General features: G+C 42.2%; 1 protein-coding gene across 10 annotated transcripts in view; it reads left to right on the plus strand.

Annotated features, from left to right (window-relative positions):
* The window catches only part of VEPH1 (ventricular zone expressed PH domain containing 1), a 174,026-nt gene that overhangs the window by 89,874 nt on the left and 66,793 nt on the right, over positions 1-17,359 (plus strand). For all 10 annotated transcript variants that reach the window (XM_082224096.1, XM_082224093.1, XM_082224091.1 and 7 more), the window contains one exon: positions 13,538-13,758. In XM_082224096.1, coding sequence (XP_082080222.1) covers positions 13,538-13,758 — 221 coding nt within the window. The remainder of the gene's footprint in view (positions 1-13,537; positions 13,759-17,359) is intronic.

Genomic DNA, 17,359 nt, shown 5'->3' on the forward strand with positions numbered 1-17,359 from the left:
GTGTGCCTCACAGCAGTTAAAGAGTCGGTTGAGCTGAAAGCTGCATACCGTGGCATTACAATAGCCTTGGATAAACGACTGATTTGTAGCTCTGTGACTACGCTTGATTATAGCCAGAAAATGACTGGAATGTTGTAAAGATAAACATTTTAAGAAACATAAAAACAGTGCCTACGTTACAGCAACCAGAATAGTTTATTCTGTGTTCTGAACTTTCCAGATCTTCTTAGCATTAGTTTCACTGATTTCTTACCTATCCACCCGGCCCCAAATCTAGAAATGATGGCAACTCACACAAGAAACTGGCTTTGTCTGTAACATCATGAAACAAACTTTTTCCCAATTTTGCTGATGTCCCTTGCCAGCTACCATAAATTAATAGGTTTGAGTTCTTCCCCCACCCCCGCAACACAACAGTTTTTCTTGTTTTATGGATGAAACTAAAGGCAGTGTTTTCTTTTAGCTCTGAGATTGTACTTACACCCGAAACCACTGGAATAAACAATCTTCCCATGAGATCTGTATGCCTGGTGCGTACATCTGTGTGTACCAGAATGGGATGAGTGAGTTTTGAGAACCACAGGACATATTAAGTATTTTGGTAGGAAGCTATACAGTACATTCAAATTTCTAGAAATATATGAAAATCCAATCATTTCTTCTAGTAGTAAAGTGGGTGTGGCCCTGTACCAGGCAGGAAAAAGGGTTGTAAATTAAACAATAGCCCTGCACATGACTACTGCCCTTTAAGTTGCACAAAATGTAGAGAGAAGTTGCACATTGTATGAGGGAGGGAAGGGAGGAAAATTGAGGGGTGGAAACTAACTTGCTTGATCCCCTAATAGTGATGAATATCGTTCAACACACACACGCACACACACTTCAGGGTGCTATAAGCATTTAAGTGCTCTGGCCCCTTTGATACTCAAAAAGTCATTGGAGGGGAGATTAATTAGTTGTAGAGGGAAAGAATGTCTTCCCATCCTAATTACCATAATAGTTCTAAAAGACTGCTTAAATTCTAATACAGTGGTACCTCGTGTTATGGACGGGATCCGTTCTGGAGGCCCGTCCGTAATGTGAACTGCCCACAACTCGAAGCGCTGCATCTGTGCAGGCGCACAACGTGATTTAGCGCTTCTGCGCATGCGTGAGCGGCGAAACCCAGAAGTGACCCATTCCAGTACTTCCAGGTTGCCATGGGACGTAACGCGAAAAGACGCAACATGAAGTGGATGCAACACGAGGTATGACTGTAAGAGCAGAGCCCCTAACAGCTGCCACGGAGGGATTGAAATGGGCCTGGGAGATGTCCAACATCAGGTATAGCCAGCTATTGTGTTAGGCTGTTGACCACCAGCTTTCCCTGAACCTCAACAGTGAGACTACAGATTTCCCAATTGCCTACCCCCTACCTCCCATGATGATTACCTGGGCCCATAACTTATACATTGGTAAGGCAAACCACAGTCTACAGAAAACTGCGTGTTGCAAGGTTCAGGACAGATTTTTAAAGAAAAATCTTCGTGCAGCACATAGCTATGGAACTCGCTTCCCACAGGAGGCAGAGATGGCTGCCAACTTTGATGGCTTTAAAAGAGGATTAGACAAATTCCTGGAGGAGAAGGCTATCAACAGCTACAAGCCATGATGTGTGCAGTTTTCCAGAAAAAGAGGTGCCGGAACTCACCATGAATGCCTTTCTTGTTCTCTTACAATGGCAATGGCTGAGAGGTGCTGGAACTGAGTTCTGGGTAAAAAAAAGCCCTGGTAATAATAATAATAATAATAATAATAATAATAATAATAATAATAATATAGCATGAAACAAATGTGCAGCTTCATGAAAAATTTGCAAGATTTTTTGTTTTTTATGAAGCACCTCAAACTTCAAGAGGCACTGCTTTTAAGAATGGTAGTGGAGAGCCCATAATTTATTTTTAAAATATTTCCTATGAAATTAACTAGAATTCTCTACTTCTTTCTCTACTGACTCTTCTCTTCTTATTTTATGATCTGATACCTTTGAAACATGACCTTTTATTATTATTGTTGCGATTTTGACCTAGAAGTATTGTGGGACAATATTGTTTCTCTTTTTACCTATCTTGCTTCACCCCATAATATTTCCTGGGTATCCTGTAGAATGGACTGTGATACTTTGTTCTGCAGATTGTCATGGGGTGGCTTGCTGACAGCACCTTCAAGTAATAAATCTTACTTTATGAGAATGTAGCCCTTGGCAAGACTAGAAGACAGATTGTAAGCTCCCTGATAAATGACCTGCCTTCAGACTTGAAGTCCCACTTCTGATGGCTGAACCAAGGGAGACCCTCGAGTAATTCAGTGTCACTTTATCAAGTTATTGCACGTTGTATTAAGCATTGTCTCTGGTACGGCAAGAGATAACCAGTGTAATAGGAGCACATAAAAAATAAGAAACTTAATGAAGAAAATGTGTCCTTGTGACACAGCTTTTGATGGAGGCGTCTTTCTATGAGTTTGCCATTTAAACTGTGAGGCCATGATCCAACACGGAGTTAAGTGTGCCTAGGGACATAGAAATCAATGGGCTTAAGCGTCCTTAGCTCCATGTTTGATTGTGCCTGGAGACTTTCACAATTCACTTTCCTGCAAGGGCTGGAATGTGATTCTATTTTCCTAGTTTTGTCTCTACTCCAGCTTAATTGGGGGAATGCTAGGAATGTGGTTTTTTCTGTATCGCTGAAAACCTACAGGGCCCCTGGTATTATAACAATGGCCATTTCTCATCTAATCTTGTTTAAAGAAAAAGAAAATTTATCCTATAATATGTTGGGTGTGTGTGTGTGTGTGTGTGTGTGTGTGTGTGGCTGATTTCCTTCCCTTCCCACCCCCAGCACGTGAACTGTTTTAGAAGCTCCAACAATTCCATGTCTTCAGTATTTCTAAAAATGTTGCTTGGAACCAATTGCAGATTTCCAAGTGAAACTGAAATCCTATTTTAGTGTGCCAATTGAGTGTTAACTTTATATCTGCTTTCCTGTTTCCTTGAATATCCTGTGTGGTCTTCTCTTAAAGCATTTACTTGAGATAGCTATGTATCCTGTTTACATATCCCATTTAAATTTCCTTTATAAACTACTGTAATTTATCATTTGTTTTTAACTTTTGCCCTGGCTAATTAATATTCTAATTAGTATTCTTAAGGAGAGGGTATCAGTACAGCCCATCACAGTATGAGACAAAAAGGGTGAGTTTGGAAGTCTATTACACTTTGTCTCAGACATATTGGGAGGATATATAGGGCTAAGTGACTCTCTCTCTCTTTTTGTACACTTCAAAGGCTGTGTGGAATGTAGTCAGAAACAGCTTGGGTGACCTAGGCACCAGGCATACACAGCCTCAAAACTTTAAGTATTTGCTCTGGTGACTGTGCTTGCTTTGTCTGCAGCACATTGCTTCCTAAATTAATCTTCAGTGTTTTTGAACTACTTAACAGAAGTTGATGTTGTCTGCATACCTTAAGCTCCTGAAAAACTGGAAATGTGATAGCTATCAATATATGTTTGCATGTTTTTTTTCTGTGTTATGACATTAGTTGCCTTTTTCTTGTTCTACAAAGAATGTACAGTGTTACCTTGGTTCTCAAACTTAATTTGTTCTGGAAGTCCGTTCCAAAGCCAAAGCGTTCCAAAACCAGGTGTGCTTTTCCATAGAAAGTAATGCAAAACAGATTAATCCGTTCCAGATTTTTAAAAACAACCCCTAAAACAGCAATTTAACATGGATTTTACTATCTAACGAGACCATTGATCCATAAAATGAAAGCAATAATCAATGTACTGTACTATAAAATAAATAAGACAGTATTGTAGATGATAAAAATGAAAATTTAATTTATTTCTTCCCTGCACTGATGATAGTCATTGTTTGGATGGGAGGCTTTTATCCACTTCTGCAGTCACACAATCAATGAGTAGCAGAACTGGGTTAAACACAGTCACAAAAATTAACCAAAAAAGCCTCAAAAACAAAAACGCAAAATAAATAGCAAAAATAAAAGCACCAAACTTAATCAGTTCCAGAAGTTTCTTTGACTTCCAAAATGTTTGAAAACCAAGGCGCAGCTTCTGATTGGTGAAGACCCCGGAAACAATAGCCGACATCAGCATCAGACGTTTGGCTTCCAAATATCATTCAAAAACTGGAATACTTACTTCCGGGTTTTTGGAGTTTGAGCACCAAAGCGTTTGAGAACCAAGACATTTGAGAACCAAGCTACCACTATATATCTACCCTCTAAAGCCGGAATAGATGATCTATGGCTCTCCATATGTTGTTGGACTACAACTTGTATCTTCCCTGGAAAACGAGTTATTGATAGATATGTGTTGGCACTAACATTTAATATCTCCCAGATTTCCAAAGGCACCTGTTTGTAGAATGAAGGTTTGGTGGTGACATTGCAGTGCTTAGTTCACTAACGGATTGAAAGTCTGTATGGGTTTGAGCTTAGAAAAAAAATTCTTAAAAAGAGCTATTTAAAGGATTCATCCACACTTGCATTTTGCCCCATCCTTTTTAGGCACAGGTCCGTACTTTCCCGGTCCATGCCCAAGCATGGTTCCCCCTGCCCTGTTGTTTCCCTAGGAAAACCTGCTCTTTTATTCTGAGTTGAAACTAATGACAATCCTGGTTTTCAGTTCAAGCTCATCATTCGGGGGGGGGGGGACACCTTCAGATTTCAGAAAGTTGCAAGCTGCTGTGCTGAAGTATAGGGTCCTAAATAAAATCAGAGGCCACACCCATAATTGTATTTCTACAACTGAAAAGACTTACCCTGTTTAATTTGTGTCATCAGCCACAGAGCTGTTAAGACACAAGGCATCTTTTACTTGTTCCTGTACCAATACTTTCCACTGCAAGCTGCTCCAGTCAGAAGAGAGTGGCTTTCTTTAGCAGGGAAGATACAGGAAATGCCTCACATTCCTTCCTTCTGATTGCTTTGCAACAGTGATTAAGTGACTATGTGACATTAGCACCAGCAGTGCCTCCATATAAGCTAATAAGCCTTGGAGTGTTATCTCCATGTTCAGCTTTATCATTTTTTATATAACTTTGTGATTCAAGGACCCCCCCCCCCCAACTTGGGGATAAGAAAGACACAAGGACACAGTATATAAGGTTAATGGGCTAGAAAAGGCCACAACTTTATTGATTACAGCATGTGAGAGGTATTGGCTTAGGCACTGGATAAACAGCAGAGCTTGACTCCACCCCCTCAGGGCAGAGTGAGTCTAACAAGGGTTAACCACCAGTAGGGGGAGCCTGTTAATGCAAATACAACTGTAAGCTCTCCCCTGATGTCACCGGGGGTGGTGCCATGGCCTCCAGCCACCAGCAGGGCATTGGGCAGGATCCACAACCGCCAGATTCCTTTAACGGAATACCCATAAAGTGAAGGGGTAGGCGATGGCCACACCCTGCCCTTCATACACCAACAACATATTCCAATGCCTAACCGCCAATACCCAAAAGCAGAAAATTGGAGCCACCTTGGTTAATAATTCTCTTAATTCATGCCAAGGACACTCTGGATTGAAACCAATATATTGAGAGAGCGGCTCTTCCTAAGACAGTATTAATATGCTGCCCTTGGAAATCAAAACAATATTTATGAGCCATCTAATAAAATTATTCCTTGGCTAACAATATACACTACACTCTTCTTTATTCCGCAATGGCTTCTGTTCATTGCAGGAAGTAGATGCAATAAGGTGTAGGGTAATTTTTTTAATGCATTTGTTCCCACCTCTGATGAATAGTTAGTGGTTTTGTCTCATTGCTCATAGTAAGTTCTGTGTACAGAGTACAGAATCTATGTCCCAAGACATTGAGCTGCTTGCGTCATGCAGGATACTATTTCTAATCCAGTAAATACAGTACTTTGTTTGGTTACTGTCCCATCATGATTATTTCCCAGTCTTGAGTCCTAGCCAAGGACTGAGTCTGGCTCCCTCTAGATGAAGAAGAAGAAGAAGAAGAGTTTGGATTTGATATCCCGCCTTTCACTCCCCTTCAGGAGTCTCAAAGCGGCTAACATTCTCCTTTCCCTTCCTCCCCCACAACAAACACTCTGTGAGGTGAGTGGGGCTGAGAGACTTCAAAGAAGTGTGACTAGCCCAAGGTCACCCAGCAGCTGCATGTGGAGGAGCGGAGACGCGAACCCGGTTTCCCAGATTACGTGACTACCGCTCTTAACCACTACACCACACTGGCTCTCTTAGATCTTAGGCAGGCCCTTTAACTGGGTACGTCTGACAGTCAATGGGTTGATTGTCAGCATCCCTGGGCCATTCCCCTCCTTTTGCTTCCCTCCTGAGTAAGGAGAGAGAGTTGGGAGAGTTTGGAACAAAATCCTCAACACCTTAATAGGTTGTTCGTTGTTTTCTCTGGTGCTGCAAGCTCTTCTGATTGTAGGAAAGTGCTCATAAGTGGAGGGGAAGGCAGAGAACCTGCATCCTCCCTTGGGAGATAAGGTAGGAGGACAGGACACTGGAATACCAAACTGAAAGATGTACCCAGGAAGAGGAAAACACACCATGTGGTTCAGTCCCACTCTACTTCCAACAGCGTACATGCAAAGTCATTATATCCGCAAAGCCGGTTAACATGGAGAAGTTGTGGGCAGGAACAGTGAGTGCATTCCAGCTTGCTCTCCTTGAGTTGATGCTGCGTGCAATTTGAATGGCTGGAAAAGACTCGTGCGTCCTATAAGGCGATCTGAAATGTAAGCTGCAGATGTCGTTCAGTGGAAAGACTCCCATTTTATCCCTTTGGAGTTGCTGAGCTCTACTTTGCATGTGCCTAGACCTTATACCTGCGGTGGGCAAAATGATATTTCCTCCTAATGTATCTGCTTAAATGTTTAGTCGCTGACATTACATTCTGTTACCATGCTGAATTCTCTTAAGTAGTTTTGACATGCAGACTTCGTAAGGTGTTTGGTTACAGCCCGGCTGTGGCATTAGGAGTAACGCTTACTTGAAGGGATGGCACAGATGGGGCATTTTCATCACTAGGTCCAGTTTCAGTGACATCCGGAAGACCTTTCACGAGGTATTTTAAAATATTTATGGAACTGAAAAGGGAAAAAACAGCAATGGGGAGCTTGCCAGCACAAGTTCAGTATCTATCATCCTCACACTTTGAAAAATAAAAAAGTGTAATCACTTTATAACTGGACCCTAATGACTAACTGGTTAATATTTGAGTTATGAATGCTTAACTGTGGCAAAGATAGTTGGTCCTTGCCTTGGTCTTGCACCTTTATTTGTTGAAATTTGCTGATTTTGAAGTTTTGGATTGTCTGGGACAGTAGTTAACTATTCTGATTGGGCTGCTTTTAAACTATAAGGAGGGTGCTTCTTTCAGCTTCGACTCATTACTATGTAATCTGAAATTTGCATGAGATTTATTGAGTATTGACATTCCATCACTTCCAAAGCCTTATCCAAAAATTCTAGTGGTCATGGTCAAATCCACACATCTTTCATGTTGTGCTTACATGAATTAGTGAGGTCTGCATTCCTTTAAAATCATAACTGTTTTGTGAAAAACCACCTTCATTCTTGAAAGCAAAAATTGGATTCATCAGAAACAAATCATGTCTATTCTCACAATACTTTAACTCTTCCATGCCTCGCCATCTACATAAATTGCATTCTCAGAATTAATGTCACATTTGGCTTGTTCTTTAAGAGGTTCCCTCATTCAGTTGACAGAGACTGGAGGCACAATATATGACCCATCATAGCTGTCAACCTTCCCTTTTTTTGGTGGGAAATTCCCTTATTCCAGCGCCGTTTCCCACTGCTTCCTGCTGCTATCCCGGATTGTTAGATATCCCGTAGACTGTCCCCGGGACAGGTGAGGCTGCTGATCCCTTATTTTCCAGGCTGCTGATTCCTTATTTTCAAATCTGAAAGTTGACAGCTATGTGACCCGTCTCTGCAAAGGACTTACCTCTCAAAGTGAACCCTACTCTGGTTTGGGGGAGCTAAATATGGGAAAGGGGGTGGTCCTCATTCTCAGCACATCTCCCAAAGATATAAGACAAATGAGTTGGGTTCTACTGCAAGAGGCCTTCCCTGGGAAATGGTAAACTCAAGGGGAAGAGACTGGTCTTATATCAGTTTTTGCAACCTCCAAACAACTCTGATGTAGTGGCTGACCGAGACACAGCAGGGGGAGGATGTTGATTGCACAATTTGTTGTTTCTTGTTTACAATTGCAAAATGATATAATGCATACTGCAGTGTGACTGCGAGTGGCACATGTAAGTGCATCTGGCCCCTTTACTTAAAGCAAATAATTTACATTGGGCAAAACTGGAATGGGAACATATGCTTTAAGCAATAAATCCACTGCTCAGGATTAGGAAACAACTGCAGGATGAAATTCTTCTACCAGTTTTCACACACGGGTTAGGGAAATGTATTGATCTTAAAAATGATGTACAATTTGTTCCTCTCTTTATCCTCTGCAGTTTCAAATCTTGGATTTCATAGGCAATTGTTCCTCCCAGATTTAAAAAAAGATGGTGCTGGTATTTCTTTTTTCCCTACCCTTTAAATTTTTATATAGCTTTTAATGACTTAAGATGAGATAGAGATATTTTAAAATGAAATAAATCCAAACCACTTTTTATCTTTTCAAAAATCCACTAAATTTGTGGTCTTTTGTTGTTGTTTATTATTCATTTGAAAATGGACTGGAGATGAATTAAACAGAAACACAGCTGGCACTATAAAAGCTGAAGTTGTTCTGCAAAACAAATAATTAGAATACCCATTAAAAATAATAAGCATGATTATCTAGTTATAAGCATTCCATGAGAACAAAAGGGCAAAAGACGTCACTTTTTTATTGCAGTGTCCAGTTGAGAAATACAAGCAATAAAATAGTTTCTACCCAGTAGTCACCCCACTGACCTTTTCCTTATCTTTGCATTCAGTCCAGTGATTCATCTTGCTTGGAGAGTCTGTGTCTGAAATCCTTCCCCCAAATTGTCTGCGTTTTTTCTTAAAATTACTATGATTTTGTTCATACATCACCCTGCCTGTTACAAGTAATGATTTAAGGCAGGTTTAAGGGAAGTAGCATTGGTTTGCTGCTACTTCCTTGTTTATAGGAAGAAGATAAGTGTAACATGATAATGATGGTGATTTCAAAATGTCCCCACTTCATTCAGACCAAAAACATTGATTCTTCCCCATGGTTGAGCTCTGCTGAAAAAAGCCCCCCCCCCAATTCTGCACAGAAGATGACTGTGCACAGTACTGATTGGCTAGTCTCTGGGAAGTCACTGAGAACCTCTCCCCAAATAAGTGCCCACCTGGGGCTCTGGGTGGGTGGCATTTGCTGCATGGCGTGGCTGCACTGGGTCCATGGAGGCCGCCATCTTCTGGCATGGCCAGAGGAGGGAATGGACACCTGGCACCACCTACCTCTTGCCACAAATGGCCTTTCAGGTATGGACAGGCAGTGCCCACAAGGCCAATCAGGGACAGGGGCTCGGGGGCTGCACCCAACCTGCTCCTGGCCTATTTAAGGGGGTAGCCAGGTTTCTTCTGATTTCTTCTTGCAGAAGAGTACGGCCTTGAGGTAAGGCCTCTTTGCCTGTCTGTCGGCTTGGTCCGAAGCAACAGTCTGGTAAACAGTGGGTTAAACATACTTGGCTGTCTCCCACCCCCCACCCCTTTGACCTGTAGAGCCTAGGGCTTGCCGATCAGAAGGTCGGCGGTTCGAATCCCCGCGATGGGGTGAGCTCCCGTTGCTCAGTCCCTACTCCTGCCAACCTAGCAGGTCAAAGTGCAAGTAGATAAATAGGTACCGCTCCCGCGGAAAGGTAAATGGCGTTTCCATGCGCTGCTCTGGTTCACCAGAAGCAGCTTAGTTATGCTGGCCACATGACCCAGAAGCTGTATGCCGGCTCTCTCGCCCAATAAAGCGAGATGAGCACCCAACCCCAGAATCGGTCACGACTGGACCCAATGGTCAGGGGTCCCTTTACCTATGATGTGCATTATGTAATAAGATGCCCCCTCCTTCTTCCCCCTTCACAAATTCACTGCCCCACTTTGCTGTCACAACCCCTGCTGGCCCTAGCTCCCATCGTCTATGCATTGGGTCAGAAGGTCTGAAGCATGACGTTTTGCGCTAAAGACATGGACCCCTCCATTTGGAGCCCTGCACCATCAGGAGAGAGTGTTCATGTCCTCGGCTCCTGCTAGAGGGTTTCCCACAGGTATCTGGGTGCCCACTGTGAGAACAAGATTCTGGACTAGATGGACCATTGGCCTGAACCAGCAGGGATCTTCCTTCCGTATATACTCGAGTATAAGCCGACTTTTTCAGCACATTTTTTATGCTGAAAAAGCCCCCCTCGGTTTATACTCGAGTGAGGCGGGCGGCGACAGTGTAGGGACGAGCGGCCAAAAAGGAGCCCTTTCTCGCTGCTGGTCCCGCCGCCACTGGCCTCTCACAAGGGCAGGCACAGGAGCTGCGGTTCCTGTGCCTCTCCCAACCGCGGCCCCTATGCCTGCTCTTGCGAGCGGCAGAGGCAGCGGTGGAGGAACAAGCGGCCCAAAAAGAGCCCTTTTGGGCTGCTCCTTTCTCCTCCACCGCCGCTGCCGCCATCACCAGGTTTGTGGTGTAGTGAATGGGCTTATACTCAAGTCAATAGGTTTCCCCATTTTTTTGTGCTAAAATTAGGTGCCTCAGCTTATATTCGGGTCAGATTATACTCGAGTATATACGGTATGTTCTTCCAAGTTAGTCATGACTTGCTGTTGAATTTAGTTGATCTTGTAGGAACCTCTAGCCACTGTCGGAGGAAGACGGGGGCAGGGGGAGCGCAGCGGCCCCGGCACCACGATCCCGGTGGGGTGCTATCGTGGCTGCCCCCCCCCCCGTGCTGGGCACCACGCCCCCGGGATGCGTGCCACGCCGCCACCTGCATGAAGCTCCACCACTGCCTCTAGCAAAGATTTTACAATGCAATGTCTGTTGAATAAATTCTCCAAAGTTGAATTATCAACCCTTTATAATGCCCAATAGTGGCGGTAACTTTACCAAGATAAATCTAGAGTCACTCCACATTTGTCTTCTGCTGTTTCCTTAAATTTTTTCATGCAGCAAAATAAAATAGCTTAAGTGGTTGCAACACTTTATATGAACATCATTCCCCTGTCAACAAATGTAATTGTACACCATAAAAATAGAAAATCTGCTTCCCATAAGGAACATAGGCCTACCCACTCAAAAACCAAACCTACAATAACAATGGTAACTAAAATGCAAGCATTATTTTTACAAGAGACTTCTGATCTTGGTCTTGCTAAAGATTATTGCTTTTAAGTCGATGAGAATTTTTTAATAGACTTTTTGTGTGCACGTGTGTGCATATTAATTCCATATCCTATAATGGTATAGTTCATTATTCCTTGACAATTCCTTCTAGAGGCATAGCAGAATTTCAGCACGTCTGGATTTCTGCCAGCAAGATCAAAGTAGGAAACGGCTGGATGATGCTTCCTGGCCCTCTTGAGTCTACTGCAGATATTGTCTGGGAAACAGACCTGCTCTTTAAATATTACTTAAGGTCTTGTTTATGTCTTGATCTCTCTGACCCTAAAGAAAAAGTGAAGGGATGGGTAGTATAAAATCGTGATTTTCCAAATATATCAGCTACCTTTTAAATGCAAACTTTCTATTTGTTGAGCCCACTTCTTGAGATCTATATTCTATGTCCTCTCTGCTGTTTCTGAGGAATGAATTAGCAAGGTCTTTCTTACACCCTCATTGTACTCATACTTCAATATTGCCTACTTCCTAATGAGATTCATTTTCATGGTTTTGAGCTGAAAGACTGTTGGAGTTGTCAAACTTTTTTATGGTAGCTTCTTCTGGCCATAGCTCATTTATTCTTCACATGTGTTGTTGTTTTTATCAAAAGGCTGACTGCCCCAACTGTCTTTCAGTTCAAAACACTGGAGTTGACTCCCATTAGGAAGTAGGTGGGCCGTTTTTCAGACCTTCATGAAACCCCCTTGGAACAAATCACTATCTATATATCAGCAGCTGTTTCTGTAGTTCCTGATTGGGAAAACAGCCGCTGCATGACAAAATTGACAGTTCCCCATGTTTCCATTTGAGTAAAAGAAAATATGCTAGGAGATCCACTTACAGATCTCCTGTGTAACATGTAGCTTGGCCCTGTGTCTGCTTCTTGCTAGGTTTTCATGGCTGATACTGGAGAGGAAATCTAAGCCACAATCCTATGTATACTGTTTGGGAGTAAGGCCCATTCTGGGAATGACATCTGAGTAAACGGCGTTTCCGTGCGCTGCTCTGGTTCGCCAGAAGCAGCTTAGTCATGCTGGCCACATGACCCGGAAGCTGCACGCTGACTCCCTCGGCCAATACCCTTTACAAGCATAGCAGACCCTCCAGTTTTCCCTATTTTCCAGGGACGTCCCTGATTTAGAGAAGCCATCCCGGTTTCTGATTTGACCCTGGAATGTCCCTCTTTTCCTTAGGATGTATCTACCGTGGTACCTCGGGTTAAGTACTTAATTCGTTCCGGAGGTCCGTACTTAACCTGAAACTGTTCTTAACTTGAAGCACCACTTTAGCTAATGGGGCTCTTGTTGCCGCCGCGCTGCTGGAGCACGATTTCTGTTCTCAGCCTAAAGCAAAGTTCTTAACCTGTAGCACTATTTCTGGGTTAGCGGAGTCTGTAACCTGAAGCGTATGTAACCTGAAGCATATGTAACCTGAGGTACCACTGTATTTTCATTGGAGAAATGTTGGAGGGTATGGCGTTATCCAATCTCCAAGGCAATCTTGTATAGGGAAGGGTTTTTTAATTGTTTAAAGATTTATTGTTTTTATATATGTTGGAAGCTACCCACAGTGGCTGGAGCAACCCAGTAGGATGCGTGGAGTATAAATAGTAAAATTATCATTATGGAATGGGACGTCCCCATTTTCATCAGAGAAATGTTTGAGGGTATGGCATAGACTGCCCATCTTTTCTTTTACAGATGTTGCACTTGTGTCAGTTCCTACTGATCTAGATCGGCTGTTCACCCATTGGAATCGTATTCCTTTCTTCTTGGCCTCTTCCAATTTTACTAAGCTAGACGAGCACTACAACCTCATTCCCTAATTAGGATTTATAGTTGCCAATCACTTTCCTCATTTATTTACCCTGTGTACAATATACAAGACACTAGAGAATTTGAAAGGGGTCAGTGCTCCCCCTTCTATCTTTATACACATTTTGCTTGAGTTATTTAAACAAAGACTTTCATTAAGTCTGTGTAACATGTTTATCCCAGCTGTACTTGAGATTTTTATTTTTCACGCAAATGCTCAAGTGGTTTGAATTCCTCCCCCACAAGTGTTCTGTGGATTTTATTTTTCTGGTAAAGTAGTCTGAAACTAACAGCGTTCACTTTATAAAACCATCTTTTTCTCAATTGAATAGGAAAGAGCCAGGATCTGCCTGATCTACTTGGTTAATCAGCTGGCCAACATGGAGCATTCATTTCACCATATTCTTCTGTTGGAGATCAAGCACATCACAGACACCTTCTCCAATATCCTGGGTATCCAGAGCAGAGACATTTATCGTATGAGCAACAGTTTCACAGCCATAGCAAAACTTCTCATCCAACAGCTGGAAAACGACGCCACCGCTGAGAGCAGGTAAGCCCAGTTCTTTTGTTCTTTTATATAGGTAACATAGCACATTAATGAATATGTGTGGCATCTTAGATGTGCTATTGTCACATTTGAAAAGGATTTAACCATCAGATGCCTTTCTTTTTAAAAAGATTTTATTTATAATTTTTCAGGGAAAAGATACAATTAATCAAACATTTTCCAATAAACATTCAATTAAAAAAATGACTTCCCTTCTCCCCTTCCATGGTTTTGTCATGGTTATCTTTTACTGCTGCGTATTATAGTTAATCAACACCTTCTTTTCTCAACTTTATTCTCAAGTTAACTTTTACTGCTGAACTTACGCCACACCTGCTAACCTACTAACATGTTTACAGTATATATATTTTTAATAATCTACAGGCATTTTCCAATCCTCCTTGAAGGCTGTCTCATTTTGTTCTCTAATTTACTAGTCAAACTTGCTGATTCTACATATTCCATCAATTTCAACTGCCACTCCCCTTTCATGGGTACTGCCTCCTCCCGTGGTTTTGGGGCATATAATATTCTCGCTGCTGCAGTCACATACACAAACAAATTATTTTGGCTCTTTGGTGCATCTGGTCCAATTGTCTGGTATTTTGGGGAGAGACCTCTTAAATATTTTTTTTATCTCATTATGTATCATCTCCTAATATCACTTAGCTACTCTACAAGTCCACTACATATCATAAAATGTACCTGAGACATATTTCTTAAAGGATGGTGTTTTCTTATCAGCTGTGGTCTGATGATTGGTCATGTAGATCTGTTATTGGAGGATTTTATAATTGTTGAAGTTTCAGGAGGAGGCTCTTATCTAAACCCTGGAGACCCTAAATATGTGCCACCAGCTCATATGTGAGTTCTGCAAGGTAAAGGTAAAGGGACCCCTGACCATTAGGTCCAGTCATGGCCGACTCTGGGATTGCGGCGCTCATCTCGCTTTATTGGCCAAGGGAGCCAGCGTACAGCTTCTGGCTCATGTGGCCAGCATGACTAAGCCGCTTCTAGCGAACCAGAGCAGCGCACGGAAATGCCGTTTACCTTCCCGCTGGAGCGGTACCTATTTATCTACTTGCACTTTGGCCTTCCTTCGAACTGCTAGGTTGGCAGGAGCAGGGACCGAGCAACGGGAGCTCACTCCGTCGTGGGGATTTGAACCACCGACCTTCTGATCGGCAAGTCCTAGGCTCTGTGGTTTAACCCACAGCGTCACCCGCGTCCCATGTGAGTTCTGTAGGGCAGCAGATTTGAAAACAGCTTGTCATGCCATAGTGTGCAGGTGTAAGACTTCCTGAAACCACACTGTCCCTCACTGTACACATTGAGCATTGAATACATGGAAGAGATTCCAATGGCCAGCAAAGAGCTTACCTTACAAGTGGTAGAAGAGATGTGAATAAATCTCATATCAGTCAGCTTATTAAGGTACCTGAGAAGGGAAGGATAAAAAGGTCTGTTTTCTGGGAAGTATTTGAAAGTGCGACTCCATTATTTAGCAGTATGGTTCAATTACTTTGAGGGACTTTGGCTCATATACTACAGAAAGAAAGGATGCATTTAAAAAATAGCAAGGATACACCACAGGCATTTTCCCATTCAGCCGCTCTCACACAAATACCCCAAACATCTTTGTCAACTATAGAGTTGGCAAAGCAATTTGGGTGCTTAGCAGAGGAAGCTGCGGAAAACTACAGAACAACTCTGGCGTGCACTGAAATGTTTACCTCATACACCTTTAGATTGTACCCAAAGTTAATAGTAATATACCTATATAGTGTTCCAAGTATTTCATCTAACTTATCTCTTTAAACCTTAGAGTAGCCCTCTTTAAATTATTGCCATATCAGTAACCAAAGGATGAGAAAACGGAAACTTGAATAATGCCACCTAGCAAATTTATGGCAGAGCCATTCTCTTAGCCACTATGTTATACCAGCTTTTTGGTGCTACTTGTAAGAAATTTGCCCATTTGCTCAGACATTTCACGCTTTGAAGGGAATACAGCTAGTACCCAAATTGTCACATTCTCTTTCTTGCTTCACACATCGTTCATTGTTTCTTTGTGTAAACTGCTTTGAGGGTTTTGGTTTTTGGGTTTGTTTGTTTGTTTTACAATCAAGTAATGTGTACATTTTATGAAATGAAATAAATAAATAAATAACTGGGAACTATAAATTCATAGTTTGAGATTGCAGGAGATGTTTAAGGAAACAGATAAAATAGTATTGGTCTATGGGTTGCATCCAGTTCTTCATGAATGGAGTAGTACTAGCACAATGGGATTTTCCCTTCCCATGTACCCCTAAACGCTGCTTGGGGAGGGCCCCCCACCCCTCTGGAGCATATTTTAAGGAGGCTGCAGGGGAGAGGATAAGATGAGGAAGTGCGAGTGAAAATCTGATGTGTTGGACACAACCCTATAACTGTATTGATATAGCTACATGCTACACTTTTTAACATAGCAGATGTTTTTCAAGTCTGCTTTCTTAATAAACTCAATAAACATTAGCTAAGGCTGAATATTGGATTATAAAAGTTCTAGAAAAGCCTATTGTAACTGCTGCAAGCATAACAATGAGCACCAGTCTTCCTGTCTCACATCTAATACCTTAAAATCCCAGCAAACATCTCATTTCACTTTCCACTGGGGTATATTTTCATTAACATGATATAACCAGCTGTTTTTCAAATAGCTGTCCGTTAGCTCTACGCCACTCAGCTTCATAAACACTTTGCTGTACTTGCTTCCCAAAGCAAGTTTTAAATGTTTTCATATGCTCAACTCTTTAAATGGTTACATTTTATTGAACTTCTAATAAGTCCTGTTCCTTGCACTCGATGCAAATAGCCATTTTAAGTGCAAGCATACAAAAAACACACAACCCATGTTAAATACAATTTTCAAAGCCTTCCTTAAAAATGTCAGTGTGTCCAAATGAAAAAGAAAACAGTACAAACTATGGACACAAACCTGTCAGAATTAAAGTCTATTGATTCCAATGGGAGTGCCCTTAACTTCAGCAAAATCATTGGATTTCAAGTGTGCTCAACTTTCACTGGCATGTGCCCAGTATTTTAAAAGCATTCACTCTTATAATAAAATAGCACAAAACCTGTAAGGATACAGTAATTATTTTATTTCATCTATCCCTAGCGTGCTCATCAATGAGTGAGTGTCGTATTAAGTAAAGCAAGACCAACTCCTCTGTGCAAACACAGTTCGCCTCAAACCTGGTGTGATAATATATGTCCAATAAGGACAGGTCGTTTTTGTTGTTATATGCTACTAATGTGCAGTAATCCCTTTTAAATTGCATGAGAGCCTCATCACTGGTATTAAGCAGATTATAAAAGGCAGTGGCGTAGCGTGGGGGGGTGCAGGGGGGGCCGGCCGCACCGGGCGCAACATCTGGGGGTTAGGGTTAGGGGGTGCAAATCTACGGGTTAGGTGGCGCAAATCCACGGGTTAGGGGGCGCAAATTACTTGCCTTGCCCCGGGTGCTGACAACCCACGCTACGCCACTGATAAAAGGTCAAGAAGAGATGGGAAATCACACATATGATAAGATGCAACACAGATGTCACTGGCAATACA

The sequence above is a fragment of the Podarcis vaucheri genome (genome assembly GCF_965113315.1).
Source record: "Podarcis vaucheri genome assembly, chromosome: 5".
Taxonomy (NCBI): Eukaryota; Metazoa; Chordata; class Lepidosauria; order Squamata; family Lacertidae; genus Podarcis; species Podarcis vaucheri.